Below are 21,078 nucleotides of genomic sequence, written 5' to 3'. Positions count from 1 at the left end.
GGAGAGATATCAATAACCTCAGATATGCAAATGACACTACCCTTATGGCAGAAAGTGAAGAAGAACTAAAGAGCCTCTTGATGAAAGTGAAAGAGGAGAGTGAAAAAGTTGGCTTAAAGCTCAACATTCAGAAAACGAAGATCATGGCATCCGGTCCCATCACTTCATGGCAAATAGATGGGGAAATAGTGGAAACAGTGGCTGACTATTTTTGGGGCTCCAGAATCACTGCACATGGTGACTGCAGCCATGAAATTAAAGACTCTTAGCACTCCTTGGAAGGAAAGTTATGACCAACCTAGACAGAATATTCAAAAGCAATTACTTTGCCAACAAAGGTCCGTCTGCTAACTGCTAAGTCGCTTCAGTCGTGTCCGACTCTCTGTGACCCCACAGACGGCAGCCCACCAGGCTCCCCCGTCCTTGGGATTCTCCAGGCAAGAACACTGGAGTGGGTTGCCATTTCCTTCTCCGATGCATGAAAGTGAAGAGTGAAAGTGAAGTCGCTCAGTCGTGTCCGACTCCTAGCGACCCCATGGACTGCAGCCCACCAGGCTCCCCCGTCCATGGGATTTTCCAGGCAGGAGCACTGGAGTGGGTGCCATCGCCTTCTCCGATGCATGAAAGTGAAGAGTGAAAGTGAAGTCGCTCAGTCGTGTCCGACTCTTCTCCATGGACTGGGCCCACCAGGCTCCCCGTCCATGGGATTTTCAGGCAGGCACTGGAGTTGTTCTTCCACTAGTCAAGGCTATTGTTCTTCCAGTGGATGTGTGAGAGCTGGACTGTGAAGAAAGCAGAGCGTCGAAGAATCGATGCTTTTGGACTGTGGTGTTGGAGAAGACTCTTGAGAGTCTCTTGGACTGCAAGGAGATCCAACCAGTCCATCCTAAAGGAGATCAGTCCTGGGTGTTCATTGGAAGGACTGATGTTGAAGCTGAAACTCCAATACTTTGGCCACCTCATGTGAAGAGCTAACTCATTTGAAAAGACCCTGATTCCGGGAAAGATTGAGGGCAGGCGGACAAGGGGACGACAGAGGATGAGATGGTTGGATGGCATCACTGACTCAGTGGACATGGGTTTGGGTAGACTCCGGGAGTTGGTGATGGACAGCGAGGCCTGGTGTGCTGCAGTCCATGGGGTCGCAAAGTGTCGGACATGACTGAGCGACTAAACTGAACTGAACTGAACTAGGGGGTGTAATTAACATACAGTAAATTGCAGGTATTTATTTATTTTTATTTTTGGCCACACTGCACAGCTTGCAGAGTCTTAGTTCCTCCAGCAGGGATCAAAGCCACACCCTCAGCCGTGCAAGTGTGGAGTTGTAACCACTGGACCACTAGGAGTTCCCTAAATTGCACATATTGAAAGCGTACAATGACTTCTGACATCTGTCTGTACCCATGAAACTCATCTCACTCGAGATAGGGAAGGGTCCCTTTACCTGCCACTTTATGTGTGTGTGATTTATTGGTTGGAGGAGCTGGGTTTCATCCTGTATACTTGCCCAGGGTCTGGATTTTGCCCACAGTGTCCCTTTGGTGGAGTTTGGCATGTTCCTGTCTTCTCTGTGTTCCTTAGGTTGGTAGTTAAGGTTGCAGGAGGGTCCATTCTCTTAGCAGGACCCCCAAGGAGGAGGCAGGTAGCGCATGTGGTTCTGTGATGGCACGACCATGGGTGGCCAGCACTCAGACATGGGAATTCGTCAGGGTTGCACACAGAATGGACATAGCCCGGTCCTTCATGGATCAGCAGGAACGCCTCTAAAAAGTGGGACAGAGAACCTGCACAGGAAGGCAACTCAAAGGCTTGATGCTTTCCTGCATGTCCTAGTTTTTAGAAGAATGTATTGGCGTCATCCATCCAGTGGTGACCAGTCGATTTCTTTTTCAGCATCTCAGAGAACCCGGGGACTTAAATGTGTGAGGTGAGAGGTGACTACTCTGGCTGTTCTCAGGGCTCACAGGAACCTGCTGATGCAGTGGAGCCTCTGCAGGTTCTTCTGAGCCTTTTGACCTGACTCAAGTAGTCTTGCCAGCTTCCTGCTGCCTCTAGAGGAACCCCAGTTCTGGGCTCAGCCATTTCTCCTCCAGGGAACCCTGGTTCCACTTCGTGGCTTCTGGAGCCCGAGTGTGATTGGGCCTGTCACATCAGAGAAGAGTCAGAAGTGAGCAATAACTTTTCTAATTTGCCAAAAGGAAAACAGAACCAGCATGGGTGACTGAGTGAGGCTTTGAATGGGTGTTTCCTGAAGCTGCCCGGGTGTGGTTCTGCCTGTAGGTTAGGAAGGTGGGGAAGGAAAGGAAACTGATGAGAGAGCTTCTTGTGGGGAGGAAGGAGGGAAAACCCAATTGCAGTTGGTTGTATGACATAGACGCTCACCTGTGCTCAGGACGGAGCCCGAGATGAATGCTTTGGAGGTGACACCAGGTGCCATGTGGCCGCTCCAAGGACTGGGGGACCACCTGTTCCTTTGGAACTGCTCTCAGAACTGGAAGGGAGCGCTCAGCCTCACACAGTGAATGAACCGTGGGTCTCTGCTGATTTTCCTAGAACGTCAAATCTGTGGGGACAGTCTCTTGCCATTGATGAAACACTGTGCTTCATAAGGGAGAAGTTAATATGCATGAGTTCTAAAATATTGAGCTAATATAATTTTGAGAAAATTTAAGTTGATTACAGTTTATGCTGAGGACAGCGAACTTAAACAGCAGTCTTAATCCTCCAGAATTGAAAATTGGTTTCAGGTTGATGTGGAATAAATGTTTTAACAGAACTTTGCATTATTTATAACCACTTGTTCCAGCTTCTGGTGAAGATATGCAGTAGCAAAGGTGTGTTGGGGCCTTGATGTGTGGACGCCTCACTTTCACTAATTGGCCTTTTGAACTGTCCACGTGACCCCAGATTAGTCATTTCAGTGGACAGTGGCTTTTAAAGTAACTTCAGATAGTGGTGCCCACTGAAGGACAGAGGTGTGACTGTTTCCTCTTGTGTTAGGTCATTCCTTTTACTTCTTTGCTCAGATGTAATCAAGATGAACTCAAGGATAGTGAATAGGTATTTTGAAATGTTTCTAAACTATACAACTTCTGAAAGCTAAATACACTAAAAAAAATTTTTTCCCCTGTAGGTCTCCAGTGCCTATTGGATTTTTACCTTAAAAAGTTCTCAGTGTGAGATTTCTTACACTGTCAATGTAGATTCAGTACAATGATTGAGTAGAGGACCCTCCAGATCAGGCGGCGGGCGCCCAGCTGCTGAAGGATGAACGGAGAGGAGGAGTTCTTCGATGCCGTCACAGGTGAGCGGAGGGGGTGCCAGCGCAGAGGCCAGGTCATGAGCGTGAAGCCCTCAGACCCCGGCCTCAGACTTAGCCTGGGGACATGAGGATGGCCTGGGAGAGCCACGCAGAGAGAAGGGTGACGTGTTCCCAGGAAAAGCACTTGTCCTGGCCCAGATTTGGAGGAAAACATCCACTTCAGACCACAGGAGATAACATGAAAGGGCAACTGTGTGTTTCAGTCTTTGAAAGGGTTGCCCTCGGGTGTAAATATTTTTATTTGGCTCCTGAATGAGATGGTCAGCATCCTTATATTGTTTATAATGAGCAAAACCTTACTGTCCTGTCTTATGCACGACTTAAAGTCTACCAAGGAATAGTAGATTATCTGCTTCCACAGCAACTCTTGCTGTGTTAAAAGTTCAGTTCTAAAAAAAAAAAAGTTCAGTTCTGTTTCGCTTTTCAAACACCATTGTGAACGCTGGTACCCAGGCTAGTGGGGTGGAGCATGTGGTGGGGGGGGTGTTCTGTGTGTGTGTGAGTGATGGGGGTGGCAGGGGGTGGGGGGCAGGAGAGGCCAGGCTTGGTCAGGCCACATTTGCTTAGAGCGGCCCCTCTTCCTCCTGTCACCTCCTGAGGGGGGCCCCAAACTCAAGTTCAAGGTGTCCCCCTGCCCTCCACCGACTTGTCAGCACTGGGAGCATCACTTTGCTTTTCTTGCTGAGGGTTCTTACTGGTGGAGACGGACTTCAGGGGACTCTTCCAGTCCAGAGCCTGCTCTTGGGTGTGGGGACGTAGAAATGGCGGCTCTGAAACGTTACTGCCGCCAGCTTCTTCAGTGGTAATCTCCCCAGTGCTGTCAGGGGGCCCTACCGTGGTCGGTGCTGAGAGAGTGTGGTGCCCAGCACAACAGGAGGCTCTTGCCTGGTGGTGGTCACTGTCCCCAGACACCTGTGCTATCCCTGTCGGGACACCTGGAGCCCTGGTGGAGCCCTGCCCCATGCTGCCTGCGTTCATTGGCCATACTTCTCCCGAGGGAAGGGCTGGAGCAGTTGAGGGCCAGCAGCCTCAGGTGATTGACTTATTCTCGTCCGAAGCCCCAGGAGGAACTGGCATTGTGCTCCCCTCGCTATTCTCAAAGGCTGAACCACTGAGTCATCTCCTGAGATTTCATAGCTATTATGTTCCCTGTAGACATGTTTTCCTGGGAAGCGTGCTGTCTGATCAACCACCCGCTCATCAGTGATTGTTAGCAGCTGAATTCCACCTAGCGGCTGGTTGTCGGGGAATCACGCCCTCGGTCTGCCTGGCCCTGGCATAGGGACCACGTCTGAAACCTAAAGAGCCCGACCTCAGTGAGGCCCTCTCACCCAGGAGCCTCCTGGAGGTGCCCTCCTACTGGGACCAGTGTAACTGGCTCTCGTGAAGGGCTTTCCCTGGAGAGGCCCTGAGCTGTGGGGGTGCCACGTGTGTATGACTCCATCACCGCCTCTCTGCACGGTGGGACCAGCCACAAGTCCCTGAGATGGAGGAAGAGGAAGCAGGTGTCTCGGTGAAACACCTTTGGTTTCACCGAACCAAACTGTCCTTTGGTTCCTGAACAAGCAACAGGAAGGTGAAAAATCTGAAGTCTCCTAATGCAATGAAATGCCCGGTGGGTACTTCCCTGTCTTAGAGTCGGTCTTACTTTGTGACTCTATTAAAACATATTTAAACCCAGCAGTTACTGAATGGATGACTTCAGTGGGCAGGTATTCCCTCTAAGAATCAGTACCTTTCAATTTGAAAGGTTTTTAAATAAAGCACTTGAGAATATGTACAGATGAAGGGCTGTAAAAAATCAGACTGACCTGTCGAAGACGGGTATCTCTAAGTGATCAGATTATAAATGCTTTCAGCTTGCTCCTTGGCTGATCTGTATTTTCTCTTTGTGTAATAACAAGAAACGTTGTGTATTAAGTATTAAGATGATTAAGGTGTTATGGAGCATTGGCTTCACCAGAGACGAGACTTCAGGCGCTTGTGAGGGAGAAGCTGCTTTGTTTTCTGGGGCCCACCCCAGGGCTGTGATCTAAACGAACTTTCTACTTAACGGTGGCCTAGATTCTCGGCCCTGAGGGATGCAGGGATACCTGTGCGCTCAGCAACCCTAAGCTGGGACCGTTTCAGGCTATGTTAGACCCACGTTTATGCTGGGGATCAACAGGTGTCACTTTGGGGATGGTTAGCAAAAACTAGAGGTGACAGGCTATTTCAGAAGGTATTGATTATTTTTAATTATATCCTTTCAAATTTATTGTGTCATCGGTTTCAGTGCTGCTACATTTTGTGGATCTGTCAATAGAGAAGAATGAGAAAGAAGGAATTTTTGCATTTTCTCAAGGAAGCTTATCAGTGGCAAGGTGGTTTATGTTTTGTGTGTAGCAGCAGCCACCCAGGTCTTTCACGCTGGGCCCCACTTTCCACTCAGAAATGAGGGGCTGTTACGGGAGCCCACCCTATGTTCCTCGTGGGCTCATTGCTGGGGGTCAGCAGTCAGGAGCCTCTGCTCCAGCTGGAATGATTCACCTGGCAGCCACAGCTCCCTCCAGGCTTGCCCTGGAGCAAAAGGAAACACACTTCCCTTGTCCCTGGTCACTGGTCACTTCGGAAAAGCCTTCCCAGTGGAGAAGACCCAGAGGTCTGCCCAGGGTTGTGACCTTCTTCCTCAGGGACTGGATGAGCCAGGAGACAGCTGCCTGTGTTTCGAATTAGTCCTCATGGGTCATTTTCCCTGTTTTCTGTGTACCGTGTAGTCTCTGGGTTCACATCCATCATCCACAGTTTGGGTTATTGTTGGTAGGTTGGCTAGGTTCTGCCAATGCGGTGGCGCGGTGCTTGGTCTTAGAAATACTGCAGCAGATATGTTTCAGAACATGATGCAGAGTTTGACCTCAAACATGGACAGAGGAGGAGGATGTTGTGGCTTGAGTTAGGTGTGACCACCCCGGAGGACATGAGTCATTGATGACCACAGGGGAAAACTGTCCTTGTCCCCTGGGGCCACCCCACATGGAAAGGACCATGGAGCGTGCAATGTGGGTGGCAGGGTGGGGTCCTCCTTGGGGAGCCCCCGGGAGCAGTCCTCTTTTTCCACCTCCGTCTGCAGCTCTTGGCGAGCGGAGTTAATAACTCTGACTGTGTCCATTAGAAACACTTTAGAGCTTCAGGTTTTCTGCTTTCAGTGAGAATCCTCAGAGGTGAAGTCCTGCCACCTCACCCTCTGCTTGTCTCATGCAGGCTTTGACTCTGATAACTCTTCCGGGGAATTTTCAGAGGCGAATCAGAGACTCACTGGCGTGATTCATGTGGACACCAGCAAAAGTAATGGGATTGGAAAAGTTGGGGACGGGCCTCCTCAGGAGAATGGGATTCAGAAGCACAGGTAGGTTGTCCTGTGGGTCCATCTTAGTGTCTCCCAGCACACCTGTACTCATTCGCCCCAGATACGCTGCGGGTGCAGGTTGTGAGCTGAGAACGTCCTGTCCAGTGTCACTGGGCAGATCGAGGGCCTGTTCAGCTAGCCTCTGGGTGGCCCCTACAGATCAGTGACGGTGCTTCCTCAACTTGACTCCAGTCCTTAAGCTGACGGGGCGGCTGTGCCTGCTCCGGGTTGCGGGACTGAGCTCCAGGGGGCCCTGGTATTTGCTCACAGCCTGCCCTCACTGTTACCAGACCATCCTGCTGGCTTCATGCAGATCTACCTGCGTTCTCTTTCCACACACTGACCTCTGATCCCGAGAGTTTCTGAGGGTTGTTTGGTGTAGCAAGACCACATTCCGTTCTCTCTCCACCACCACTGGGTTCTCATGTGAGCAGACTTCAGTGACACTGACCCAAGTTCACCAACAGAAGGGAGGACTCAGGTGGGACAGACAGGAAGCAGGTGGAGCCCCTGGGATGATGGCAGTGGCCTCTGTCCACCCAGGGAGCCCACCTTCACCCCAGCCTCTGCCCTGCACTGGACCCAGCGGGACCCTGAGCTGCCAGAGCACCTCCTGCCTGCTCTCATGGCCTGGGCTCAGCCATCAGCCCCCTCATCCCCTATACCCCGGAATCTGGCTCAAGCTGGCCCTAGTGCCGCACCCCCGCTCCTTCCTCCCACATCCGTCCCCCAGCCTGACTTGCTGGCCTCTGGAGATGTGTCTTGGATGCCTTCAGCTTTGCCAGCTCCTGTGTTCCGGCCTGTCCCTCCTACACTGGGCCTCCTGTGGGCACCTCCTATGCCTGCTTCTTGCCCAGATTTCACCGTTTCTGGACAGGTCCGATCCTGTACCTCCCCCTTCTTAAGCTCCCAGGTGGTGGACATGGCCCTGAGTGAGGGTGCAGCAGCTCTTCTCTCTCCAGTGTGTTAGTTTGGACCATGAACCGTAAGGGTCTCCTCTAAGGATGACCCCAGCACCTGTGCCTCTCTCTGGGGGCAGCCCCGCCCACGGTCAGAGGTCCCAGCCTCGTGGGGTCCTTGGTGCCCCGGCTTTTCCCTCATTAGGGTTCTGTCTGCTCTGTGCCCTGAGCCTGGGCCTTCTTCTCCTCCATCTCATCAGCTCCTGCCTGTATGCAGGGCCATCCTTGGGCTTTGCCCTCCCCCTCGTGGCCCCTCACAGCTGGGGCCTGTCATGTCATGGCCACACAGGACCTCAGGAAAGACAAGCACAGGCTTCAGAGGGGTTTAAGAGCCGGTTTCTGAGATGTTTTCTGAGTGGGACTCCTTCTTGTCTGACCTCTGTCCATGGTCCTGCAGCTGCTCCTGGCTGCTGGCGCCCGGCTGCCCTGGGGTGGGGGTGCGGCGACCTGACTCCCCAGCTCCATGGGGGAAGGTCGTCCATGTGGCCGTGATCATTTCCCAGGAGGCCCTCTAATATTTGGTACAGAAAGCTTTCTCTGGGACTTCTGCAGCAGTCTGGTCCTTTTTTCCTCCACTGGCGAGCCAACATAGAGAAACACTAATGCTTAGAAAAGGTGAAAGACAAGGGCCACTGAGCAGAGCCATCCATTGTGACTCACATTGTTGAAACACACGTGTTGCTCTGGTTGCTCCTCTGCAGGACATCTCTGCCTGCCCCAATGTTTACCAGAAGCGACTTCAGCGTGTGGAGCATATTGAAGAAGTGCATCGGCTTGGTGAGTTCAGAGAGCCAGACTTCCCACGGGGCCTCCACCATCTTGTCCGGCACAGGTGGCTGTGACTCTAAGAAGCGGTGCTCGGAGGAGGGGCGGGTGTGGGGAGAGCCTGCTGCTAATGGAGAGGGTCCTCTCCGGTCCCTCCTAGGAGCTGTCCAAGATCACGATGCCCATAGCCTTCAATGAGCCCCTGAGTTTCCTGCAGCGGATCACAGAGTACATGGAACATGTGTACCTAATTCACAGAGCCTCCCGCCAGCCCCAGTCCCTAGAAAGGATGCAGGTGGGTGGCAAGCTCACTTCGGGGGGCACCTGGCACTGTGCTTGGTTGCACGCAGACCATAGCAGTTAAAAACGTGACTTAATGTGACTGGCCACGTGGGGGCAGGGACCTTGGCCCTCAGCAGTGGGATGTCTGGGAGCGGGGCCGGAGCAGCTCACACTGACTTTGGGGAGCTGTCCTGCCCAACGGCCTAGGCATTTGCCACAGGCACATTCTCCACGGGTGTGGTCTTGGCCTCCTGTCGGTTGGGCCTGTGGGGCTGCAGGGGGATGTGGGGCTGGCAGTTGGCCCCTCTTGGGTCCTTTCAGCACCACCGTCCCATGCGAGTGTGTGCACACGTGTGATAGACGGCCTGCAGGGCAGGCCCCAACTGGGGTGGGAGATGGCAGAGTTCCTGCTTTCTGTGGCTTTGAGGAAGTGGTGGGTGATAAACAGCATTTCCCCGGAAGTTCTGTGGTTTCACACGCGTTACCAGCGGGAGACTGAGAAGTCACCCCAAGCGCGTGTCTGGGCGCCACCCCAGCCCTTGGCTCGCACGTCCTCATGGTCACCACCCCCTCACTGGCCTGTGGTTGCTTCCAGTCTGTGGCGGCCTTCGCGGTTTCAGCTGTGGCTTCCCAGTGGGAGAGGACCGGCAAGCCCTTCAACCCGCTCCTGGGGGAGACGTATGAGCTCATCAGGTAAGCAGATGGGGCCCTCGTGGTGTCTTGGGCACAGGACTCTGGTGACGGATGAGGAGGGTCCTTGTGCAGCATGGATGTCTCCAGGCGGCTGAATTGAGGGGCTTCCTGTGGGTGGAAAAATGGTTCACTTTAGAGAGGTGTTGTGTTAATGGCATAAGAGAACCCTGGTGAGAAACCGAATTGAAAACCGAAGACTGCGTTAGGTTCAGGAATGGAGAGGGGATGGCCAGAATGTGTGGTTTAGGCTCAGGACCTAACCTAAACGTGTAGGTTAGGTTCAGGAGCAGAGAGGGGATGGCGGGGTATAGTGCTGCTGGGTGCTTGTGTGTGTGGGCATGTCTGCATGGCCTACTGTAATTTGCAGCATCTTTATAAAACAGTGGTGTACTGTGTGACTAATCTTGGATTCAAAGAACCACAAACTTCTGGCTGTAGTTCTTGGGTCCTTCTGTGCATATGTGTTGTTAATGGTTGAGTCTTTGCTGTGGTGAGTAGATGATGCTGGGCTGTGGGGATGCTAGGCGGCTGAGAATAGGCCCTTCAGATGTGTCAGAGTTTACACTGTTTGCGGAGGTGTGCGTGTCAGCCCTGCTTTCAGCCCGTCCGGGGAGGAGTTGTCATCTTGGTGATGCAGGCAGCCTGCACGTGCATCTCTTCCCAGGTGGGGAGGCAGCATTCATGCCAGTTTCAGATTCCACCTTCTCTGGCTCGTCCTGGATGGCTCAGCAGCGGCCCCTCTGTGCACAGGGTCTGTGTGGGGTCCTCCTGGGTTTTAGTGTGCTTTAGAGGCTGGCTGGCACTGGGTGCTGGAGGACCCCTTCTCCACATGTCATTTTCTTCGAGAAAGCCAGATAAGTTAGGAGAAAGCATGCTGTGTGCTGCCAGGATCCTTGTAAATGACAGGAGTGCAGCAGGTGGTCTGGGGCTGTGGCAGGTCACAGCAAGAGGGACCGTAGGCACAGCTTTCTCCTTTGAGAAACAGGGAAGCTGAAGCCCAGGCAGGGGAAGGCTGGCCTGAGGGTCAGTCTCAGGGGGACACTTGTATCTGGAATTCGTGGAGATGTTTCTTAGATATTCCTCTTGAGCAAGAGCTTCCTCCCTCTGGTCAGCATACTCTAGTCCACTATTCGAGATTCTGCCCTTATGTAGCTGTTAGATAGTTTTCAGCATTTGTGCATATTAAGAGCATCATTGAAATATCAGAAAAGAGAAATCAAAGCACAGTACATTAAGAGTCCAGACAACAGAAAGCAAGCAGGGGGTTAAAAGCATGCAAGCCCTCCAAGGCGCTGAATGTAGCAACAGCCCAGCGTCGGTCTCTTTCAGAGCATACTTCAGCTGAACCAGCCTCATGGACTGGTAGGGAACACTGACACACTCTCTACACTTGTGTCAGGCCGCAACTTCCCAATCACACTTCCGGTGTCTGCAGTGTGCCACGCGTGTTAGACAGCCATCTTCCTGTTTGGGCAATGTAACTAAACTGGCCACTCACCAGTATCGTTTTGTCCCTAGAGCTTGCTCATGGATAACTAAAAATAACACTTTCTGTTCTTAGACAAGTATTCATTTTGTAAATTACATACCTTGGTAGGCAACCTTTTAAAATCTAATTTTTCAACTTTCCTTCCTCTGTAATGATTGGAAATTCTGATTCCAGTTAAGTTAGTAATTATGTGGTTGAGCTTTTATAATTTTTAATGACTATAGCTGTAGGTGTATTCAGAGTTCTGGAACAATTAAAAACTGACATTTTTATTGAAAAAGAGAGTGTACTAAAAATCCTACTTCTTGGCCAGGAATATCTTGGGACATAAGACATTTCATCACAAACATCCTGGGAGCCTTGAAAGGAGGCTGGACAGTCCTCCTCTGGGTTTACTGGGCAGTGGGCATCCCTGGAGAAGTCAGGTGACAGTTTGCTGTCGGGCCTCTGAGTCGCTGGCCCTAAGAGCACCGGGGTGGGCAGGGGGTCAGGGCAGGGGGCCTCTCCGCAGGGCTGCTTGTTTTGTGTGTTGGTGATGGCCCCGGGACACAGTGTGTGTGCGCGCGCGTGTGTGTGTGCGTGTGCATGTGTGTGCGTGTGCGTGTTTGTGTGGTCAGTATTAGGCCACGTGTGACATTGGAGAGCCGTGCTGGTTGTTTCTGCCATATGAGACAGCATGTGTGGTCCCCTTATCCCAGCACCCCTCCCAAACGTGGGGGTCAGGGGCTCTGTGGGTCCTCCATCCCACATGCAGGTGCTGAGCTGTGGGCTTCCCTGGGGAGGCGGGTGCTGGGCCGACTTTATGGGCTTTGCTGTCACTCACAAGGTCCTTTGGTTGTCTCTCCTGCCCCTTCCTTTCTTTTCCTCATTTTTGCTTCCAGGGAAGACTTAGGGTTCAGATTCATATCCGAGCAGGTGAGCCACCACCCCCCAATCAGTGCGTTCTACTCGGAGGGCCTCCACCAGGACTTCCTGTTTCATGGCTCCATCTATCCGAAGCTCAAGTTCTGGGGGAAGAGCGTGGAAGCAGAGCCCCGCGGCACCATCACACTGGAGCTGCTCAAGTGAGTGGGGAGCTGTGCGGTGCAGGGGCCGTGGTGGGCAGCCAGGCGGGCAGCCTTGCAGCGCAGGACCCTCCTCCAGGGAGCCTGGAGGCCTCGTTGGGGTGGTGGTTCCTGGGGCAGGGGGTGTGCTCCTTACAGGATTGGGTTGGGTCCTGTTTTTTCTCCCTGGTCTCTGCAGTTCAGTCCCTGGTTGTGGTCGTCGTCCCCTGCTGTGTGACAGCCCAGCTCAGAGCCTGAAACAATCCTGTCCTCGCCTGGTGTTGGGGGTGATGTGGGGGCTCTGTTGGGGTTCTGTGCTGGTGCAGCTGGGGTACAGGCTGGATGAACCCCTGAAGACAACCAGGCAGAGCCTCTGCTTCCACACTCTCTTCCCTGGCCGCTGGCAGAGGCCAGGGTTGCTTGCCACCCCCCTGCTCTGCACAGCTGTGCAGCCGGACACGGGCACCCCCCAGAGCCAGGGACCAAGGATGGGTGCCCAAGGATAGACGTGTCCTTCATCACCTGACCTCAGAAGTGACCACAGCCTATGTGCACATGCTGTGGTCACACAGACCAGCTGTGGTCTAGGGTCTGAACTCCAGGAGGGGAGGAGAATGGAGGGGCCGTCTTCAAGGATGCATGCATACCTTTAAATCGATTTAAATCCAGACATGCCCAATCTGACGTTGATCAAAGATCCTCCAGGCAGAAACCGAGTCTCTAGCAGCCGCCTGGCACTGCAAACCCGTTGTGGACGGTCCAGACCAAGGGGCACAGCCGCCTCCCTGAAGCACGAGCCTCGCTGCCTGCAGCTCCGTGGGAGCTTTGTATGGCATTTGTGTTTCCTGTGAGCCCCACCTGGCCAGAGGCGCGTGGGCTCCCCAGTCTCCACCCCAGACCCTTGCATCTTGGGTCAGACCGGGGCAGCCCCTCCTGGTCACCTGCTCTTGGCTTTTAAGGGTGGGGAGAGTTGCAACCTGCAGAGTTGCAAGCCCTGTCAATGAACACTTTTGGTTCCCAGGACATTCAAGAAGTTTCCAGTGTTCCTCGTGAAATGCTTGTGCCCTGGGCCTTTTTTTGCCCTCAACTGTGGCTCTGACACAGCCTCCCTTGAGACATGGGTCTGGCCCTCTGCTCCCCGCCCGTTTGTGAGGTTTCTTTTCTCCTTGAGGAAGCCCACCTGGGGAACAGGTGACTGATGGGAAAGGCATTTGCACCCCAGGACCCACCCCGCCTCATGTTGGCCCCAGAGGCCCAGGGCCCAGGCTCGCTAGGGACCTCGTGGTTCCCACAGGGCAGGGCGGGGATGGTAAGAGGGCTGTTCTGTTGACAACTTCACAGGAAACCTCTTGCCTTTGTTGCAGCCTTTTATTGCTGATTAACTTGTCTCCACGTTTAAATAGAAAGCTTTGTTGATACTACAAAGGACATTTCAAACGAATGCTAAAGACGTAGCCACTGCTCGGGAGTTCAAAGCTGTGCTATGCCCTTCTGCGGCTTTCAGTCCATTATGGTGTGATTCTGTCTGGGACTTAGCTTCTAGGGTCACGCGGTGTCTCTGTTCTCTGGCGTATTCCAGACATAAGGAAGCATACACCTGGACCAACCCTACGTGCTGTGTCCACAACGTGATTATCGGCAAGCTCTGGATAGAGCAGTATGGGACAGTGGAGATTTTAAACCACAGGTAACGGGCCCAATGCTGAGATGCTGCGAGTCAGGTGGCGATGGGGCGCCCAGAGCACTGGCCGCTGGCGTTCAGCTGTGTATTCATGCCACCCTCAGCCCCCCAAGGCCCTCCCTGGTCCCCAGCGAGCTCAGCTTCCAGATGGGCCATACTGGCCGCGAGACAACACACGTGCTGCAGTTGGATCTGATTCTGGCCGGCACTGGTCAAAGTCATCGTTAGTGCTCCGTGTTGTTGTTTCTGTGTTTTTAGTCACAGTGGTTGATGTAGTTGGAAGTTTTAAACTACACTCAAGAATGGTGTGATCTTCTGGTGAAAACAGTGACCACTGTCCAGTCTGCCAGGCCTTATTCCTCGAAGTTCATGGCTGGTTTGCTTTGTTTCTTAACAGCTTTGTTAAGATATAATTTACATGTCATAAAATCCACCCATTTAAAGTAGACATGTAAATGACTTTTAGTAAATCTACCGAATTGTGTAACCATCAGCACCAGGCAGTACTTGAAGCTTTCTGTCCCCTGGAAAGGTCCCTGGGGCCGTCCATGCGGTCCTGATGCTGCCCTGCCCTGGGGAGCCCCTTGTACGAGCTCTTGCTTGCTCCCCTCTCTCCCCTGCTATCTCCCCATCTTCCCCTCACTCTCGGTCTTTCCCTCTGTATCTCCCCCTCCATCTCTCTCTCCTTCTCTCTTTCCCTACCCCCTCGATTCGCCTTTTCTTGACATTTCCCATCCACAACAGAAGCCTGTGTTTGTCTTCCCTGCAGGACTGGAGATAAGTGTGTGCTTCACTTTAAACCGTGTGGACTGTTTGGGAAAGAACTTCACAAAGTGGAGGGGTACATTCAAGACAAAAGGTAGATCCCCGCGCAGATCGGGTCACAGGTGCCTAGTTGGTGCTTGCGTCTTCTGCAGAAGTCGTGGTTTTAGAATCTGACCTCATGTTTCACTCTCTCTCCTGGGCTCAGTATGGTTATCAGGCAAAACCCAAACACGCGTTTATGGGCATCCTTTTCCACATGATTTTTTTCGCTCCTGTTGGGAAATCTGGGACTTGTTCAAGTTTCTGTGAGCAGAGAAATGATCAGTAGTATTTTAACAAGTTTGGGGGATTCTTCCCCACTTTGGGTTAGTTACATTATGTGTTGGGTCTCAGTTTCTCTCTTTTTTTTTCCATCAAGTAACTTGGACCACATAACAGCCATAAGATTCCTTTTAGCTCCTAAAATATGTACATTTTCAGGTAAAAATAGTTCCTAGTGTAAAGCAGCAGGTACTTTTGCTCTGTCCCACTCTGTTGGGTGTCAGATGTTCACCTGTTCAAATCCCTTAGACTTAAGACTCTGACCACTTCGCCCCTTGAAATCTTTTGGGACTTGGTGTATGGCTTCACAGGACAGCAGTCCTGTTAGGGGGACTGGCATTGGCCAGCCCTGCAGAGTCAGCCCAGAGGGAGACCGTGGTCAGCTGGCCCACAGACGTGGGCTGCAGCAGTGGACACCCCCCTGCACCAGCCCAGCTCCGAGTTTCTGGTTTTCCATCCCAAATTGGACAGAGAAGACTTGGCCATGTGTCCCCGCTTGCCACCCTCCAGGCCCAGCCTCTGAAGCACAGGTGCCCTCCCAGCATGGCCCTCGGCTGCCAGCACAGCCTTCCAGGAGCACATGGTCAACTCCCTGCTCACCCAGGAAGATGCAGGAAAGGAGAACAAGGCACAGCATGCATTGTTCCTTGGGAATCAGGCAGAGCGCCCTTTCTGGAGGCTGTGGGCGGACAGTGATGGGGGTCTGACTCCAGGTTATAGAGCTGAAGAGGCAGTGGCAGCTGGATGTGGGGAGGGTTGTTTATAGGATATAGAGAAGGGGCTGCAGGACACATGGTACTTAAAAGATGTAGTATATTTAAAAAACGACAATCGGGCTCACAGGGTGTTATGTTACACACTTGTTCTCACCCCATGTGCCTCCCGCAGCCCTTCAGGTTCTTGTGCCCTTGTTTTCTCCTTCCTGCTTTGGCAAAGGAGTGTGAAGAGTTAGTCTGAAAGCTGTGAGTGGCGATACTGAAATGGAGCTTTCCGTCTGCATGTTTGCACCAGCAGTACCCTAGGGTTTACAAGACTGACGATGAAGATTGATTCTGGGTCAGGTTAGGGGGCTGCATTTCTGGATGAACGGTTGATGATCACTGTTACTTGCTTTTAAAAATTCCCTTTCCCTCCAGCAAAAAGAAGCTCTTCGTGATCTATGGCAAGTGGACGGAGTGCTTGTGGGGCATAGACCCTGTCACATACGAGTCCTTCAGGAAGCAGGAAAGAAGAGGGGACTCCCTGCGGAAGATGAAACCGGTATGGGGCTGCCGTGGGGGAGTCCGCAGCGAGGGTGCGGGGCCTGGCCAGGCAGTGCCTTTGTGGTCCAGCTGGAGGGGGTGGGTTACAGAATCTGTCTCTCCGAGCGAAGGTGCCTGTCCACCTGATTCTGGATGGCCAGGTGCTGGGGTGCCTCTACCCACCCCTCTACCTGGCAGAATCAGAGGGTGCCTCCATTTCCTTCTGGATATTTCTTGATACCTCTCCTGTCCCCGCACCTTGTTAGCTGAGACCCAGTAGATAAGCAAGTGGATGTCCTTTCTGCATTTCTAGTTCTGAGTTCCAGGTGATAAAACCCAATACTGATTGTCTTAAGACTAGTTCTTCTTGAGCCTAAGACTAGAGGCAATAGTTCAAGAGAGGTGTCGTGTTTTTCTAGATGATAAATTAGAATGTACCAAACCTGAGGTGTTCAGTATCTGTTTAACAGAATATTCAACTTCTGCTGAGATTGTTATTGTTTCTTGTTTTGTTTTGGGCCAAGCCACTAGGCATGTGGCGTCTGGGAACTCAGTTCCCTGACCAGGGGTCACACCTGTGCCCCCTATAGGGGAGGCTCAGAGTCTTAGCCACTGGACTGCCTGGGACGTCCCTGTTGGTTTTTATGTTGTAATATTTCACAGGTGCTATTAGACATCTTTTCTAAAAATACTCCTTTAAACTAAAAAAAAAAAAAGTAAAGTTCCATTTGAAGACCATAGAGCAGATGTTAAATCTGTTTGCTGACATGTTTAGTGCGTTTGCTTGGCTGTGTTGCCCCTCGGGGTGACGTCCCAAGGAGGGAGCATTTCGTGGGGGTGCAGACCGCTGCCCTGTGTCTTCACTTAGCTTCTGGCACCACACCGCGTAACCCGCAGGTGGGGAAGACTGCCAGGCTGTGCTCGTTGTAATTAAGTATCTCCCTCACAGCTAACTAAAAGCCACTCTTCTTCTCCAGGTCCCACTGCTTTTGAAAAGGAAGTAGCAGTTGTACTTTTCTATTGAGATGTGACCCCAAGTGAGAGCTTAGTCTAGAGACGCTGAGACACCCTGAAGTCACCACGCGTGCAGAAGGGCAGCGTTGGGGGAGAGGACCACTTGGGGGCACCCTTGGCTACCTGAGGAGGTGTCGCCCCATCCAATCACGCTCAGGAGGCCACATGGGCCCCCCTACCAGGAGCGTGGTGCCTGCTGCCCTCTCGGGGGCTTGGGAGGGTCTGCCAGGGCTCCGGGGGCAGTGGGTGCTGTGTCTTTCAGGACGACGGCCCTGAGAAGGCTGATTGCGATGTAGCGGACAGTGTGCCCGAGTCTCAGGAGACGGTGCAGGTCATTCCAGGCAGCAAGCTACTCTGGAGAGTCAATACCCGGCCCCCCAACTCCGCTCAGGTCTGTGCCCCCGGCCCTAGCCAGGCCCCCAGTCATCCTGTCACCCTCGGGGCTCCCTGCCCTCCGAGCCCTATGACCCCCACCCTCCAGCACTCAGCTTAGGCATCCACACACACCTCAGGACCTGGTTACACTGCGAACCCTCAGTGTCTACACCAGCTGTGTCTGACCGAAAGGGTTTCCAAACCAGTTTCGAGAGAGAATTTTTTGACTTGTCAATTTCAGTCCTTAAATGCGTTTTGATATTTGTTTTGGAAAATTGCACTTATAATTTTGTTACCTATGGTAAAAGTATTATATTACATACAGTAATGTTTATATAAAATAATTATATGATAAATACATAGTAAATTTCATTTTACTATATTATAATTTTATATTATTTATATATAAAATATATATACAGTGTATCATAGATTTTTAAAAAATTTTTGTTACATCCTTTAAGCAAAGCCACAGCCTGTGCAAAATAAAGGAAACAAACATTCAGTGATAAATAGATTATCTCAGCACAGCCACGACTGCAGTTTCAGTGGAATACAAATTATAAGATAATGGAGAAAAATCTGTTTAAAAAACATACACACACACACAGAGTAAAAACTAGAAATCATATCCATTTCTTTGGTTCAGTGAACATTTACTGGGTTGGAGTAGGTGGGTCCAGGTCCCTGGGAGTAGAGCCCAAGGACAGATAGGCAAGGACCCCAACCCCACACAGCAGAGTGACCTGTCCAATGGGTTGGAGGCGGGCCTCCTGGGGACACGGGTACATGGAGCAAGGACTAGAGAGCCAGGGCCATTGGCCGTAGGGCCGCATTTGGGCCAGGGAGCAGCCAGGATCCAATCTCCTCTCTTACTGTGCATGACATAGGAAACCGTGGGGTCATTTGAGGGACCAGGGGCCCCTCCAGCCACTTGTGGAGATAGGCTTCGGGGCCAGAGCAGAAGTGGCCAGAGGGAGGCAAGTCCCCAGGTCTGGGTATCAGGAGGCGGCAGACCCCACCACAAAGGGGTTGAGATAAGAGATTCTTCTCAGACCCCTGGGGCATGAGGAGACAGACGTGCAGGTCGGATGTCACAGTGAGAATCTGGGTGCCTCCTGTGGGGGTGGAGAGGATGAGCCCCCTAGGAGACCCAGGCAAGTGTGGAAAAGAGTATCATTTATAGTAACGACTCTGTGCCTGCCCCGCAGATGTACAACTTCACTAGCTTCACGGTGAGTCTCAATGAACTAGAGACGGGCATGGAGAAGATCCTGGCCCCCACCGACTGCCGGCTACGCCCCGACATCCGCGGCATGGAGAATGGCAACATGGGTGCGTGTTCGCATTGGGGGCTGACTGGGCGCCCAGCCCTGGCCACGCGGGTGGTGCAGGGAAGGAACGTATCCCTGTTAACTGAACACACGTCACATCTTCTCGACGTGCTTCTCAAACCATCTGTGGGCAAGAGTTGTAAAGCTTCTAGTTTGCTGCAGGCCACTTCTTTTATAAATAAAATAAGATTAAGTTACTAGAAAAATGAAATGAAAGAGAATATATACAAAATGTTATACAAGTCCCCGATTTTCTTACTAGGTTCAACAGACACTAAGGTTACATTTCAGAAGCTGTTGTTTGAAAGTCTCTGGTGTGGAGGGTCCCCCCTGTGCCTTTCCTACCCCACGGCCCCTCTGTGGGCCGCTGGCTGCCCTGGGGTCTGGGCCTGGTCATGGGCTTGGGTCTGGTTTCCCACACACTTACTGCCTATGGTTCCCACCTGGGGTTGGGTGGGGGGTGTGTGGGGTGTCCCTCATCCACTTTCTCAGCCTCACCTCTGCCTGTCACCCTGGTCCCTGACCTGCCCCGTGCTTGCACCTAGATCTGGCAAGCCAGGAGAAGGAGCGGCTGGAGGAGAAGCAGAGGGAGGCCCGGAGGGAGCGGGCCCGGGAGGAGGCTGAGTGGCAGACGCGGTGAGGCACCCGGCGGCCATGGGGATGGGGCGGGGGAGGCACAGACCCACCCACCTGGGGGCAGTGAGGAGGGGCTGCAGGCCCTCCTGGGGCTGAGCAGAAGCTACCCCGTGTCCCACGAGTCAGCGGCTTGCAGCCTGGGCTGCACGTGAGATGACATGCAAGGTGACAGTGCTGACTGGAGGGGCCACGATCCAAGTGGAGAACAGTCCACTGGCCTCCTGACCGCCTGCTCTGTGTCGCAGGTGGTTTCACCGAGGCAGTAACCCGTACACTGGGACCCCCGACTGGCTGTATGCAGGGGGCTACTTCGAGCGGGATTTCTCAGGCTGCCCCGACATCTACTGAGAGGCCGGACTGGCCCGCAGACCTGGAGACCCAGAGGCTGGACTCCGTCAAGCGGCTGCTCTGAGCTTCTGCCACGGCAGAAACCAGCTTTTCTCATGACTGTTCATGGAGATCGCACCGTCCCTGGTTGAGGATTTAATTCTAATTAACTTTTGATTGCCAAACATTTTACTACTGTTGCAGCCTCTTCATAAAACTTCCCTTGGGATCATCATGTTTCCATTAAGGTTTGAGAAGGAACAGTCTTTACAGTTCCCTTTATGTGACAGGACAAGCTGGGCTGGCGTAGAGTACAGCACCCTCTTCATTACAAAAAGTTATAAATAAAGGAAGTAATGGGAAGGGTCCATATTCCTCTTCGTAATGCAGTGGCGCAAAGGGTTTCTGAAAGTATTTTAAAACTGAACCAGTAACAGGAAAAGATGGATCTTGAGAAAAGTCCCACCAGGAGCCTTATACAGGCCAGGAATTGCTTTCTAGATCACGGTAACACAGAAGTGGAGGTTTTCAAAGCAGCCGATTGAATGAAATGAAAAGTTGTCAGAGTTTGTATTTTTTATCAATCTTCAATAATGTAAAGATTACTTTGAAAATATTTAAGTTCAAACTACTTGAATAATACTTTGCTGAAGAGCAAGATAGGCATTAATCACCACTTTACACTGTCCAAAATGAAGCATTACCATGACAACGAGGGTGGCCAGAAACTCTGACCAGTCGTTCCCAGATGGCGCCCAGCCCTCTGGTCCCTGGGGCTCCCCCTCGCTGCAGGCCACGCCCTCACACAGAGTGAGTCCTGCACGCACGACAGTCGACCTGTCCCTGTCATGCATGTGTGACCCGCCTCGGGGGTGTCCTCACCACTGTGCGTGTCCGCCTCCGCACACATCTACACCCTGTGACTGTTCACTTTCTGTAGAGGTGCCAGCACCACTGGCCGTGGCAGAGCTCTTTGATTCGAAGACAATCTGCCGTGTGCACACATGCACAAGCGCATGCATGCACACACACGCAGCTGTACACAGTGTGGGTTCTCAGCAGGAGGGTGTCGGCATTGTGTGTCCTGGCTTCAAAACCACATTTGTAATTAAAACACTTTTAAAAGTGAACCCTTGTTCTGAAGGCTTGATTCTGTAGCTTTGGAAACTGGAGGCATGATGCCACGGTCGAGTTCCAGGGCATCTGCCTGGCGGGACCCAAGCCGGGTCCCCGGAACCTGCAGAGGCCCCCAGACCACACAGAGGCCCCAGGCGTGTGTGGTCTCAGGTTCTGCAGAGAGGAGGTGCTGACACACCTGGTCATTAGCATCGGGAGTCCTGTGCCCCTGGTGGCGGCCGGCAACGGAAACAAACTGCTTCTCCGGGGAATGTAAGGCTGGGGGACCCGGGGCACGTTTAGAGCAGTGGTGTTGAGGGCAATTTG

General features: G+C 52.4%; 1 protein-coding gene across 1 annotated transcript in view; it reads left to right on the top strand.

Moving 5' to 3' along the window:
• The window catches only part of OSBPL2 (oxysterol binding protein like 2), a 36,417-nt gene extending 15,652 nt beyond the window's left edge, over positions 1 to 20,765 (top strand). Inside the window, exons 2-14 of the mRNA XM_070381453.1 lie at positions 3,137 to 3,307; positions 6,566 to 6,710; positions 8,371 to 8,446; positions 8,595 to 8,729; positions 9,312 to 9,409; positions 11,780 to 11,962; positions 13,521 to 13,628; positions 14,392 to 14,481; positions 15,845 to 15,968; positions 17,226 to 17,354; positions 18,550 to 18,673; positions 19,218 to 19,308; positions 19,554 to 20,765. Of these exons, the coding sequence (XP_070237554.1) occupies positions 3,271 to 3,307; positions 6,566 to 6,710; positions 8,371 to 8,446; positions 8,595 to 8,729; positions 9,312 to 9,409; positions 11,780 to 11,962; positions 13,521 to 13,628; positions 14,392 to 14,481; positions 15,845 to 15,968; positions 17,226 to 17,354; positions 18,550 to 18,673; positions 19,218 to 19,308; positions 19,554 to 19,656 (1,443 nt within the window). The 5' untranslated portion in view covers positions 3,137 to 3,270 and the 3' untranslated portion in view covers positions 19,657 to 20,765. The remainder of the gene's footprint in view (positions 1 to 3,136; positions 3,308 to 6,565; positions 6,711 to 8,370; positions 8,447 to 8,594; positions 8,730 to 9,311; positions 9,410 to 11,779; positions 11,963 to 13,520; positions 13,629 to 14,391; positions 14,482 to 15,844; positions 15,969 to 17,225; positions 17,355 to 18,549; positions 18,674 to 19,217; positions 19,309 to 19,553) is intronic.
• The last annotated feature ends 313 nt before the right edge of the window (positions 20,766 to 21,078 follow it).

This window comes from Bos mutus, chromosome 13 (genome assembly GCF_027580195.1).
Source record: "Bos mutus isolate GX-2022 chromosome 13, NWIPB_WYAK_1.1, whole genome shotgun sequence".
Taxonomy (NCBI): Eukaryota; Metazoa; Chordata; class Mammalia; order Artiodactyla; family Bovidae; genus Bos; species Bos mutus.
This window is presented reverse-complemented; position numbering and strand designations above follow the sequence as displayed.